The sequence below is a fragment of the Amblyomma americanum genome, chromosome 7 (assembly GCF_052857255.1).
Source record: "Amblyomma americanum isolate KBUSLIRL-KWMA chromosome 7, ASM5285725v1, whole genome shotgun sequence".
Classification (NCBI taxonomy): Eukaryota; Metazoa; Arthropoda; class Arachnida; order Ixodida; family Ixodidae; genus Amblyomma; species Amblyomma americanum.
In genome coordinates, this window is record NC_135503.1 from 1,229,791 (window position 1) to 1,242,626 (window position 12,836).

The 12,836-nt window shown below is 46.3% G+C and overlaps 2 protein-coding genes across 7 annotated transcripts in view; one reads left to right on the plus strand and one right to left on the minus strand.

Moving 5' to 3' along the window:
• Nucleotides 1-12,836, minus strand: part of LOC144098251 (oxysterol-binding protein-related protein 9-like) — a 165,642-nt gene that overhangs the window by 134,053 nt on the left and 18,753 nt on the right. For 5 of the 6 annotated variants that reach the window (XM_077630755.1, XM_077630751.1, XM_077630754.1 and 2 more), the window contains exon 5: nucleotides 3,120-3,218. In XM_077630755.1, the coding sequence (XP_077486881.1) occupies nucleotides 3,120-3,218 (99 nt within the window). Of the gene's footprint in view, nucleotides 1-3,119; nucleotides 3,219-11,249; nucleotides 11,440-12,836 lie in introns of those variants that run through there. The other variant, XM_077630753.1, reaches the window with a different exon arrangement.
• LOC144098252 (acetylcholinesterase-1-like) overlaps nucleotides 8,391-12,836 on the plus strand; it is a 57,540-nt gene continuing 53,094 nt past the window's right edge. The window contains exon 1 of the mRNA XM_077630757.1: nucleotides 8,391-8,454. Coding sequence (XP_077486883.1) covers nucleotides 8,438-8,454 — 17 coding nt within the window. The 5' untranslated portion in view covers nucleotides 8,391-8,437. The remainder of the gene's footprint in view (nucleotides 8,455-12,836) is intronic.

Here is a 12,836-nt window from a genome sequence, read left to right on the forward strand (position 1 = left end):
GTAAAGATTGAAGATGAAAATTGGTTTTTGGGGAAAGGAAATGGCGCAGCATCTGTATCACATATCAGCGGACACCTCAACAGCACCATAAAGGAAGGGGTAAAGGAGGGAGTGAAAGAAGAAAGGAAGAAAGTGGCGTCGTAGTGGAGGGCTCCAGAATAATTTCGAGCACTTGGGTATCTTTAACGTGCACTGACATCGCACAACACACGGGCGCCTTAGCATTTCGCCTTCATCGAAACTCAGCCGCCGCGGTCGGGTTCGAACTCGGGAACTTCAGATATGTAGCCAAGCGCCCTAACCACTGAGCCATCCCGGCGGGTGCCGGTAAAGGTTACGGCTGCGTTTTCGTGTCGTTGTCATAAGCAAAAAACGCCAGGCTAAAAATTGAATGTAAACAGCATATCTCCTTTGAAATCACGCGTACAGCATACATTTCACTTGTCTCTGGCTTCACTCTTTGTAGAGCTGCGAGCGCGAATTTTCAAGTGACCTCGCAATGGGTAATTGGGTTTCGTTTTACAGCTTCGCTGTCCAACAACCTTCACAGCGTGGATTGGAGCGACAATTTCTTTATTTCTTTAGTGTCTTCCCCAGGTTAAAAATTAAATTAAATTGGTTTGTATTGGGGGGGGGGGGGAGTAAATGGGGCGCAGTATCTCTCTCACATATCGGCGGACACATGAAACACACCATAAGGAGAAGGGATAAAGGAGGGAGTGAAAAGGGAAGAAAGAGGTGCCGTAGTGGAGGGCTCTGGAATGATTTCGACCACCTGGGGATCTTTAGCGTGCACTGACATCGCACAGCACACGGGCGTCTTAGCGTTTTGCCTCCATAAAAACGCAGCCGGCACGGTCGGGTTCGAAACCGGGAACTCCGGATCAGTAGTCGAGTGCCCTAACCACTGAGCTACCGCGGCGGGTGGTACCGGGTTTCCGCTTCAGTGAGGCTCTTATGCTGTCGCATAAAATAAAACATTATTCAGGTCATTTGAAAATCACACGGGTCGCCTGAAATTTTTGGGCTGAATTATGATAATCACTAAATGGGCGTGTCTCGAGTGAACGATTCTTGCGCTTGCGATTTCATGACAAATAAGGAACCGAATAAAGCGCGTAAGAATTCGATAAATCGTCCTTGTTTAAATGTGATCCAAAGGTAAAACCATCTATTTAAACGGTTTCTCCAAACCAGGTCTCCTGATGATTTCACCAAATTTCGATCGCATCGTAGCAAAGCGACATCCTTTCTTCGACAAACAAAGAAGGAATGCAATGAAAACTGTTCAGTACTCGAAACCGAACCGGAAAAAAATTGCCAGCCGGACTTCAAGAAGTCCAAGGTGATAGGCACGCACAAGAATCAGCTAACGCTTGAAATCATCGAAGCCAAAAAAATCGCCAGGTCAGCAGACTCATGCGTTACCGGCCCCTCTTTGGAAATTTCATCTAAGTAATTGGACTTTTAGTCACACGCAAGTGACATAGCGATGGCTCCTTCGGTGTCATGAATGAATGTGTGTGTTGCTCTTTTTGTTGTTTGGTGGCCACCTATTTATTTCCACGGTACAAGCAATAAAATTTCAGTTGCAAGTCAGCGCCCGTCTGTGTGTCTTCCTTCCCTCCGTGTCGCGCTGTTCTTCAGGAGCTTATTTGGGCCATTGCTTTTCATCATTTGAATAAACGGCATCGTTTTCATTGATCCAAGCCCAACTTTCATCATAACATCATATGCCGATGACACGAGCTTCACCTCTGGCAGCACTAAGGGCCTTACTGAAGAAGCAAAGAGGAGCCTACGCCTTTTAAATAACTGGTCAATCATAAATTCACTAGCTGTTAACGTAAACAAAACAAAAGCTGTACTTGTTAAAAAGTGCAAGAAATAAACCGGTGTCCGGTACTGAGATTTCACTTTTCGTTGGGTCTGTCCCGGTGCAAGTTGTCCCTGTTGTAAAAAGCTTCGGAGTTTTTTTTTTCGAGCAGAATTTATCGTGCTTAGTACATGTTGATAAGACAGCTGACAAGTTATCAAAAATAGTCGGCATCCTGAGTAAGCTGCGCTATTTTCTGCTACAACACATAACTCATTCTCTATAATTTGATGTTCGCTTCTGTTTTACACTACGGTTTTACTGTCTGGGAAACTACAACACTCTCCAACCTTAACAAGCTTCATATAATTAAAAAAAAACGGCAATAGGAACCATTGCTAACATTCCCCTTGGCGTCACCACTACGCTTCAATACCTGAGCTGTATAGAATAGGCCTAATTAAACGCGAATTATAAGCGAAAGAAATGCACATACAAATTTTCTTGAAACTTTGTCTCACCTAAAATAGCAGAGAACCCACTTATGCCACACGAAATCATGACGAGTGGTTCATTTCTAAGATACGAACCAATTATGGATGCCAAATGCTCAGCCATTACTTGTCATCATTACTAAATTCCTTTAGTTATATATTCTGACCAACTGTTTCTTTTTTGCATTTGTAATGTTTTCATGCCTTTTTTCTTCCTGTACATTGTCACTTATCTTTCCTAAAATATAATTTGTTTGTTATGTTGATGGGAATACATCATTTTTAACAATACCTGTAATTTTGTACGGGGGCGCAGGCGCGCAATCAAGCTTCAGGGCTAGCTTTTTGTCTGCGCCCCTGACATCTGGATGATGAAAATAAAATTTTATAGATTGACTGATTCACCTGCTTCTCGTTGACCCACGTGACCATGAATCGTGAACACGTTCAAGCAGAAGCGCCTCCGTCTTAGTCATGTACCCAGCCCATCAAAAAACATCTTCCCTTCTCGACTAACTCGCCGTTAGCGTCCACACTTGAGCTTTGTGCGCAGACGAAGGAGCCTCAGTGGCGCTTTCATTTCGCCCGGCGAATCAAAGGCATTCGTCAGAGCCGATGCTTGTTCATCCGGGCTTCCCGGGCGTGCCTTTGTTACAATTGCCCTGCGCTCTCGGTTGTCCGGTTTCCTCCTTTTGTGGCTAAGCCGACAAGTTTGCTTAAATGTCGAAACACGTGCAGTCCGTGCGCTTGACGGCGGGATTTTAGTGCTCGCGTGCTATTCGTAAAAGGGATGACTCGACTGCACCCACCTGCAAGCTGCACGCCAGCTCCTCGTAGAGCAGACCGGCATCCTGGAGCTTGGCGTTCACCAGGGCCAAGGTTGGCCCGATGTAGCGTCTGTCCCAGATCTGCGATCAGGGATAGCGCAGGAAGAAGGTTGGCGATAGAGAATAGTTTGTGCAGTGATAACTGCAACAGGGTTCTGTAGCATTGGCAGCGAGTGCAGCAGAAAGCCCTTTAGTGGCCGTCACTCTAAGTGAGGGGTTCTATTTCAGTCTCCCCGTAGGGCCAGTGGAAATTTCGCCTCGGTCTGGTTTAAAAATGGTTTACCCCGCACATGTCGCGGCACTCATCAAACCTTAATTTGGCGCAGCAAAAGCGCGCGGCTTTCTGGGGAAAGCTCGTGGTTAGGCACTGTGTGCGCCAAAATTATAAACGCAACCAATTTGTATACATGGCACAAATCATCACCGCTGCCCAGATTGCGGCCATTTCGGGAACAAAGCCGTCTCCTCTGCGGTCATCGCCGGCGGACAAAATATTTCGCTACAATTCGTCTCCACACATGGCCTTGAGCTGCTGCGTTTTCCGAATCCACTCTAACAGATCATGGGCGAACACTCGAATATTCGGTACTCAGTCTCCTATGTATTTCGAATATTCGAAAGGATACGGATATGTGAGAAAAATGGAATATCTCAAAGCGAATTCAAAACTACTGGTTTTGCTGTTCGCGGGCAGGTCTTGGCACCTTCACCGACAGCAATAAAACAACATGGCAGCTCAGTGCGCTGTACTGTAGTTCGTGCGATCACTATTGTTCTGCTCTTTCCTGTGCGCAGTGTCGGTGCATGTCTGGTTCTGTGGTACTCAGCCCACACTGCAGTCGCGAAGGGCGAATTGCGTGAGCCGTTTTCTACGCAGAGCGGGAATTTATTTCTGGGACCGGCACTGAAGCGGATGAGGTGCCCCGCACCTTACGCACGACGAAAAGTAACCGAATGGCCGCTACAGTGGCGCCGCAAAAACGCGGACACGCGATAGAGGAACAGGCCTGGAAAACCCACGAGAGGCTACGCAGGGACGTTATCGCGAGCATAAAAAAAAGAGTCAGCGAAAACGAGACGGCTAAGTGAGCCCGAAAATGGGGATAAAAGAATTGCTGCGTGAACACAGAGCAGAAAAGAGCGAACTACGGAAGGAACCGCTGTATGATAATTCAAAAGGCGGTATCCTCCTGTTGCAGGCTAGGTCACGTTGCCTCCCAACCAGACAATATGGAAGTAGGAACAGGAAGATGATTTGTATAGCATACGGCTGCAGTGTAGAAAACATAGAAAAGGTTCTGGTATATACTGCAAAGCTATACATGAAAGAGCCTCGTTTGCGTTCTGGGCATAATTAAACAAAAATGTCTTCATTAGCAGTAGAGAGAGCAAAAGAAGACTATAGAGTAATGGTGGCGTAAAAGCAGAAAGAACTAATTCAAAAAACGTCACATAAATTAAAGTACCTCAGAACATGAAAAGTATCCGTGAATATAGAGGAAAAACGATCAGAATAGTGCCATAGAGAAAGGGCATCTTGTATTTCTCACAAATTACCACGAATTAATACAAAAACGATATGGTCAGCGTGCATTTAAAGGTTGAGAATGCTTAAGGAGAACAGGAAGGTTATTTATGTAGAGTGAGAACAGTATGGGCCAAAGAACTGGCCCCTTTGGCACGCCAGTTAGCACAGTTCACAAAGTAGACGTGTAAGTTTTAAGTACTGCATGCTGTTTGCGGTCGCTGATATAGCTTCCAAGTAAGTTCAAAATTTAACTCCTGAATCCACAATTGCTTATCTTGTTCAGTAATATGTGATGGTTATTTGTGTTGAAGACGTTTTTGCATCCACATGTACGACAGCAATTTTGTTCTCGTGTAGAGCTGCACTTGAGCATTTGAGTTAGGGTGGGAACTGCAGAGGAGGTTGATTTGAGGTCTGAAAGCTTGTTGGTGAGAGCTCAGGATGCCGTATTTATTTATTTATTTATTTATTTATTTATTTATTTATTTATTTATTTATTTATTTATTTATTTATTTATTTATTTATTAGTTACCTGCATCGCCCCGCAGGGCATTACAGCAGGGGGGTACAGACTTCATTTATAGGTATAAAGCAATTATTGCAGTGCATGGAAAAATGCTTCGTTAGATGTAATACATACAATGCTCGATGGCAAACTGTTCCAGTCCCGAACAGTTCTAACAAAAAAAAGAATAACGCAAGACGTCACCCTTGCAAGAAAATTCTCTGACCTTCAAGCAGTGGTCCAGTCGCTTTGATATATAATGAGGTGCCTGGATATATTGTTCGCGGTTTATGCCAGTTTTTGAATAATAAATCTCATGGAAAAATTTCAATCTGATGTACCTTCTACGGTCCTTCAACTCTTGCCAGTTAAGTTTTCGTTTGCTTTCCGTCATACTAACTTGCCAGTTATAATTACCAAGAACAAATCTAACTGCCCTATTCTGAATTTTCTCTAATTTTCCTACACACTCAGATGTGTGTGGGTCCCAGCAAACACATCCATATTCAAGTATGGAGCGTACATAACTGAAATACAGCTGTGTTTTTAAGTTACTTGGTAAATGGCTAAAATTCCGCCGTAGAAAACCCAAACGTGACGCTGCCTTATTCGCAATATAAACTAACTTATATGAAGAGAGTATCTTTTAGAAAACTGTATTAACACTGCTAATTGATATCGGCCTATAAGTTGATGGATTAGAGCTATCTTCACCTTGATAAGTCGGAATTACTTTTGCTATATCTAACCCTGAAGGGCATATTGCACTATGAAGATAGTGAATAGATAGATGGAGTGGCTCAGTAAATATGTCCATATTATCCTTAACAACTTGAACCTGGATTTCATCGAACCCTGCAGCCTTGTAAGTTCTAAACTCTTTAACCACTGTTATTTCATCCATCGCAATATCTTCAACTACAAATTTTTTCACAACTGATTTCAATGGTTGCATATATTCAGAGACTAGAGGTAATTGGGTGGCTAGTTACGGTTCAATATTTACTAACTATTTATTAAACTGATCGGCTCTTTTCCTGATCAATTCAAGCAAGTAATATACGTTCCTCTGAACGAAGCCTTATTGCGCCTGTTACATAGGCCAAATTTGATTCGTGTTGCCATGAGCGTTATCAATGAAAGATGAATAATATTCTTACCAACAGGTTCCATAAGCGCTTAACCCTTTGTAGGGCAGCATATATTATTTTTTTGCAAAAATGCCGAATTTTTTTTTATTGCACCAGCAGATGAGGTGCACAGAAACTGTTCTCAAGGAAATTCACCGTTTTAGCACACACAGTTAAGTGGGAAAAAATAGGGCATATTTGACCCGTTAGCTCTAGATGGGAATAAAGAAAATGGGACGTATTTGTTCCATTAACCCACATGGGTTTCCTCACTTAGCTGCTTCTTAGAACACCAATGGCGCCTACGCATTTGTTCGACTTTCACACGGTTGTTTCTGGCGATTTTTTTACCATCCACGTTCATTCGGAAAGTCTTGTTGCTGCTGGCGGTTCTGAAAATTAGGCTATTGATGATTTGGCAGCGACGAATAAACTATCTTCATACGATTTTTGAAAATTACCCCACAACATTCAGTCGTTAAATGTCCAACTATTTTCAGCATGTTAAGAAAAGTGCTTTCTTCTATTACTCGTCATCTGAAATCTTCAGAAGTGCACGTTGTGATCTATGGTTCTTCCTCTGCATGCAGAGAAAAGGAAACACCGCGCATTTTGGTTTACTTTTCTTTTTGCCAGAGCAGTTATAGCCAAAAACTTGCAATGCGCTCGCAAGAAAAGAACGAAGTTTCATTTCGTTTCATTTGTTTTACCCTCAGGGCTTTGGCATTAGAGAGAGCGAGTTCTCTACTCGCTACCTTGTCCAGTGGACGCGGCTGAAACCATTCTAAAGCAAAGCATTGAAAGATTTAGGTGGGAACACAGCATAGGTGGGGCTGCTGCGTCCCACTGCCTCTCACGAGCCCTTTAAAATGGGGAACAAAATGGGACGTATGTGTCCCTTTGTCCCAAAAAGGAACAAACTGGCTTAAATAACAGTTATTAGTCCTGGCCTGTTTCCATTTGTGGTGCATTTTTTCTTTCTCCTTCAATATGTCTAGCATTTTAGTCAGTCATCCATGCGAATATAGGAGCAGTATACCTGCTCGAAGTCGTGTTTGTATAATTGTTCGAAAATGGCATCCTGAAGTGTATTAAAGAAATTTGTAACACCTTGTTTATGTCGCTATTGTATGTGTCGAAGAAGGCTGTTAGCTTTAGGATCTCATGGAGTGACCGATAACCAACCTTTTTCAGTGGTCCACGACCAGTTATCTTAGGAGCTTTTTTTTTTGGGGGGGGGGGGGGGGGGTTAGCACTAACAAAGACAGGTATGTGACTAGCTATTGAATCTAGATAAGTTCTGGCCTATCTATTTCGTGTGATCTTGCTAAGCGCATTGTGTATTAACGCACTGGAGCAGCCAGTTATGCGTGTGGGCTCTGTTATTGTATTGCATGTGTTTTACGGCTTTAAAAGTAAGGGGTAATTGTTAGCGCCTTGAGAAAGATCTATGTTAGTCTCCTACAATTATAACACGGCTACCGTTTTAAAAGGTCAAAACGGCTATATATTGTTGTTAATGGCTTTTTGTCTATAAAATAACAATGGAAGGAAACGACGTTGCTGGCCGCGGCATCTTCCATCGAAACCTGAAGCACCTGAGGTGAGACTAGCGGGAATAAGAGGACAGGGAGAGGCAAAGAAAGGGGGAGCGATGGAAAGAAAGGATAGGGGAGCGTATATATACACTATCTATACTGATTAATGTTTTGAAGCGAAAAGCTTTCCTGCGCCAGCTTTTCGAGCCGTCAGCGCGTCCGCAAGTTTCACCTTGAATGTAGCTAGAGGTCAGACCATGAGAATAACTGGTGGTAGTCAGGTTCGACACATGACATCAGCTACAGAAGCGACACACCAGTGCCTGTTACGCCATCTCGACTTTGACTTTGACCTTCGGTCAAGCAGGAAAGCGTCTGCCGGCATCGCATGCGCAGGTCTTGAAAGTGGGTTCTGCATAAAACGCCGGTGCACTTTGATGCGTTCAGCAGAACGCTAGGTGTGATCGATGCGACGCCTGCCGTGGAGAGCGGCAGATGTGCGCTCCGTCACTGCGTTGCGGAGAGGGGGAAAGGAGGCGTCCCAGGTGTGCTGCCTCCGTGACACCGAGCGGAGCGGAAAAGCGTCTGCTGGAATCGCATGCGCAGGGCATCAAGGTGGGTTCTGCATAAGACGCCGGCGCACTTCGATGCGTTCAGCCTAACGCTATATAGGTGTGTTCGATGCGACGCCTGCAGTGGAGACCGCCAGTCGCTCGACTAGCCACTGAGATGCAGCTTTTCGCTTTCGATCAGGTTTAACCAGCGCTAAACCACCAGCAATTTTTTTAAAAGACTAAACTGTACTACCAGGAGGGCGGTAGACCACGCCAGTAATTTTACCGCATATAGGTTTTAGTACGAATAGCGCCTCAATTGTGTGCTCACTGATAGCAAGGGTAGGCAGGACTTCAAAAGCTACATCCTCTATTATATAGAATGAAACACCACCCCCTTGTACTCGTGGCAGAGAAGAAAATTTGTGCCCTGGCATAAAATACGCGTCGTTATCCTTAAGCCACTGAGCACTAATAGCTACCAGGTAATAAAGGAAACTTAGCTGAAGAGGTAAGCAAACAGTAAGTTGAATTTTTTTCCTATACTGGGCACGCTAGGCTGTGGAATACTGAAAACACACTTGTGTCATTAAGAGATCATTTCGATTCAAACTAAAAACTAGGATCAAACAGAAGCTCTGTTAAAAATTGGCCGACGATTGCGCGTCACGGTAGTGCGATTTTTGAAAGCACCTGTAGCGATATTTCAACAATAGCCGACCGCAGACAGAAAGGACAAGCGGTGCCGAGCGGAGGCTGATCAGGGCTTAGGTTTCAGCTGCGCGCACAGAGAGACCGACTTCTCCGGCGAACAGCCAACAGCGCTAAAACCCTTCAGTTGACTAAAAGTAACGACATCCCCTCTGTCCTCCTCCCGGACGCCGACGGTGGCGGCACCTAGGCAGGGGGATGCCAGCAGACGCTCTCAACGTTCGCCTTTTGGCGCGCAGCAGACCACGCGCCCCGATGAATTTTGTGTTGCGTTTTTTGCCTTGGCTTCGGTCGAAATGACATGATGACTTGGAAGATCGAAAAATAAGTTACTGAAGTAACTGACGTGACCAACGCTGCGCTGCTTTATCCAAATTTTTTGTCCTGCGATTGCCTTGATTGCGGAGCATGCGTTGGAATTGGAGTTCGCGGCACTGTAATGAATATACTCAGCGCGTTGTGTTCCCAACGCTCGCGCTTTGGCGCGCAGCGGACCGCGCGCCCGAATGAATTTGTTGTTGCGTTTTCTGCCCCTTATTCGGCCGCATGGCATGGGAGTTACAAAAATTACTTACCCAAATAACTGCCCCGATCCGCGTTGCACTGCTTTATCGGAACTTTTCGTACTGCGATCGCTTTGATCGCGGTGCACACGGTGGAAGTGGAGTGAGCGAGCGAGCTCGGGGCACTATAGTGAATGCCTCGCAGTCGGTTTTTCATCCGGCGTCTTTTGCCCAATTTATTAAAAATTTAACGTCGCAAAGAGGAAGTGGACCGATATGCGACTAGATGTGCGGCCTAGGCTTTATTTGAACGGATGGCGGTTTAATGCTCCTATAATATATTCTCTCAAAGGCGTGTTCGCTCGTGCGACGGGCTGTGCTATTGAGTAGGGGATTACGCGTCTGAATTTCAATTATTTTAGTGCAGGAAAGCTTGTAGATTATTTCGGAGTTAATATACCTCAGACACCTCGCAGGCTACCGTTAAATATATCCGATTGATGGAAACCACGTAATATTTGTTTGTAAGCAGGCGAATACGAAGCCCTATAGTTGCGCACTGTAACGCGGTTGTGATCAGAATTTTGATGTAGGGTTAATATTTTGGGGTGATTAAAATCAACCAAAAAAGGCATTTAAACGCTGTTTTGTGAGCAACTACTGCTCCGCATGAGTCATTGAATGCTGCTTGTTTAGGTGATTATCATCTTGGATCAGCATATGCAATAATGGCTTGTAAGAGAACATTGCCTTCCCTCTTGTAATCTACATGCCTAACGCGCTGTAGCCGGGATTGCCGCAGTTAATCGCTTTCGGTCGAAGTAGCATGCAACAGAAAAAAAAACAACTCAACTGCTGAAAAATCAGAGCTCGAATTTATTCAGTTCTCTCTGAAGCAAACACGTTGGTTGGTTTAGGAATCGCGAGCAGCATGAACAGCGGGGGCTTCAACAGCGATAGCCACACCTTTAGCGTCGAGTTCTTGAGCGACGGAGCCCAACTGTAACAAAACAAGTACGCCCAGCGATGCGCACAACATGAAAGATAGACCTGCACCGCGAGCAGCATGAACAGCGTAGGCTCAAACGGCAAGAGCCGCCCTTTTACTATCGAATTCGTGAGCGAAGGAGTCCATCTGTAACGACCCAAATATGGCAAGTAACGCGCAACATAAAAGCTAGACATATATTGCGAGCAGCATGTACAGCGGGTATCAAACAGCGAGAACCGCCTCTTTAGTATGGGGTCCGTAAGCGAAGGAGTCCAACTGCGACAAAAATTCCTGGAGCGGTGCGCAAGGTGAAAGCTAGACCTCCAACGCGAGCAACGTGAACACGGGGTGGCTCAAACAATATGAATTGCAACTTTGGAGTCGAGCCTGCGAACAGTCTGAGTGCAACCACGTCGACGCGCCACGAAATGCGCGCAACATCAAAGCTGCACCTGCAGAATCTAGCAGAGCTGGCACGGTGGGCATAAGACAACAAGAAGAACAGCTTTCGTAGCCAACAAGCGAACGAGTCCATCTACAACTATGCCAAACAGCATTTACTGCGAAGAAAGACTGCAGTTGCTTGCGCTTCGCACCAAATCACCCGAAAAAAAAAAAAACACGACTGACAACTGAAAAACGGCCACTCACCTCACAAGTGGCGGATCCAGCGCAGTATCGAAGTTTGCCCGGCCGATCCTGTGCATCCAAACCTTTCGGCGAGCCGCCTTGCTTTTTCCGGCCGGAATTACAAAAAATCTTTTCCCACTGCCTCCTCAGTTGTTGCATTCATACGCGCAACTGAAGTTCTTCCTCGCCGGAACGCGTAGACGCCGTCAAAGATGGCAAAACACTTCCCGCCACTACTGTTGCACAAAAAAAAAAAAAACGAAGCGCGACACCTACCCCAGCAATGGCGCCGGCGTCTGCTGCAGAGCAAAAAAAAGCGCGCGTTAACACGTGACCACGGCGCCTCGGCCAATGGGAGGCTCGTTTATCCGGCGGCGCGCTAGGCGAGGAGGGAAGCCGGCGAGTTCAAAGATTTGCGTTACTTTTGGTTTATTGAGGGGTTTTAAACGGCGCGGTACTCTGGCGCCATCTCTTAGCGCGTCGCCGAGGCAGACGCTTGCGTACCCTCCTCCTCTGTATATATATCCTGGCGCCATCTTCCCCGTCGCCGTACTTGCTTCGCTCGCTTTCATCGTCCGCTATCGAAGGTTAAGCTGAGGCCGTCTGCGAGGGACACCGATGAACGGGTGTGCTGTGCTCCAAAACAAGCATGAACGCCGGCCAAGTCAATCTCTATTCTTAACCCAGCTGAGATCTCTGTCCCGCTCATCAGGATCTTTCCCCGAAAAACCCAAGCAAACTTGCGGTTTTCCTCCAGGCGCAGTTGACGCGCTTTGTTCAGCGACGCTGTTTTCGATATAGAGGTGCTCATTGGCATATATTGGAGTACCGCCTTCAACGCAAAGGACACTGTAGTGTTGGGCCTTGTCATATTAGCTGCAGAGAAAAACTTATCCCGCACCACAACGTTTGTCTTAACCCTGTTCTTCGAACGAACGCGATGTATGTACAACGTCAGTAGCATCATCCGAGATATCGGTTTCCTCAGATGCAAGTATTTAAAAGCGAAACCTTTACTAGCCTAGCGGCGCCGATTTCGATGTGCCTGCGCGATTGACCTTGAACAGGAGGATCGGAGGTGCGTAAGTAGCCGCGTGACGTACAACGCGACTCGCAGCAGCTGCAGCCGCGCGCTCCGTCGGCGCCGCTGTCTGTCCAGTGCTTCGCTATGGGCGAAGTAAGGCGGACGTCGGGCAGAGTCTGATCATCCGGTCGACATCGCCAACCGTGCGGCGAGGGATTTAGCAATCGATAGGGAGCATAAACGGGCAGGCGAGACGGGTGGAGAGCGCGGGCGAAAGGTGCCGAAAGAAGGCCGCGACGAGCACTTGGAAGCAGCCGAGGCGGAGACCGGCGAGCCGCTGGAAGTGAGTTCTCGCAGAGCGGAACGCACAAGGAGCCACGTGGTCCGTCTGTGCTTCGAGCCGCCTAGGCATAGACATGCATATCTAGCCAGGCCTAACCATAGCTAAACCGAGGCTTAACCTGGTCATAGCAAATCTTTCGTTTGCAAGCCAGGGTTATACCCTTGCCACACGACAGATTTAATGTCCGTCCGTCCGTCGCCTGCCTCCAGTGTGGTCATATGAACCTTGCATAGTGACAGAA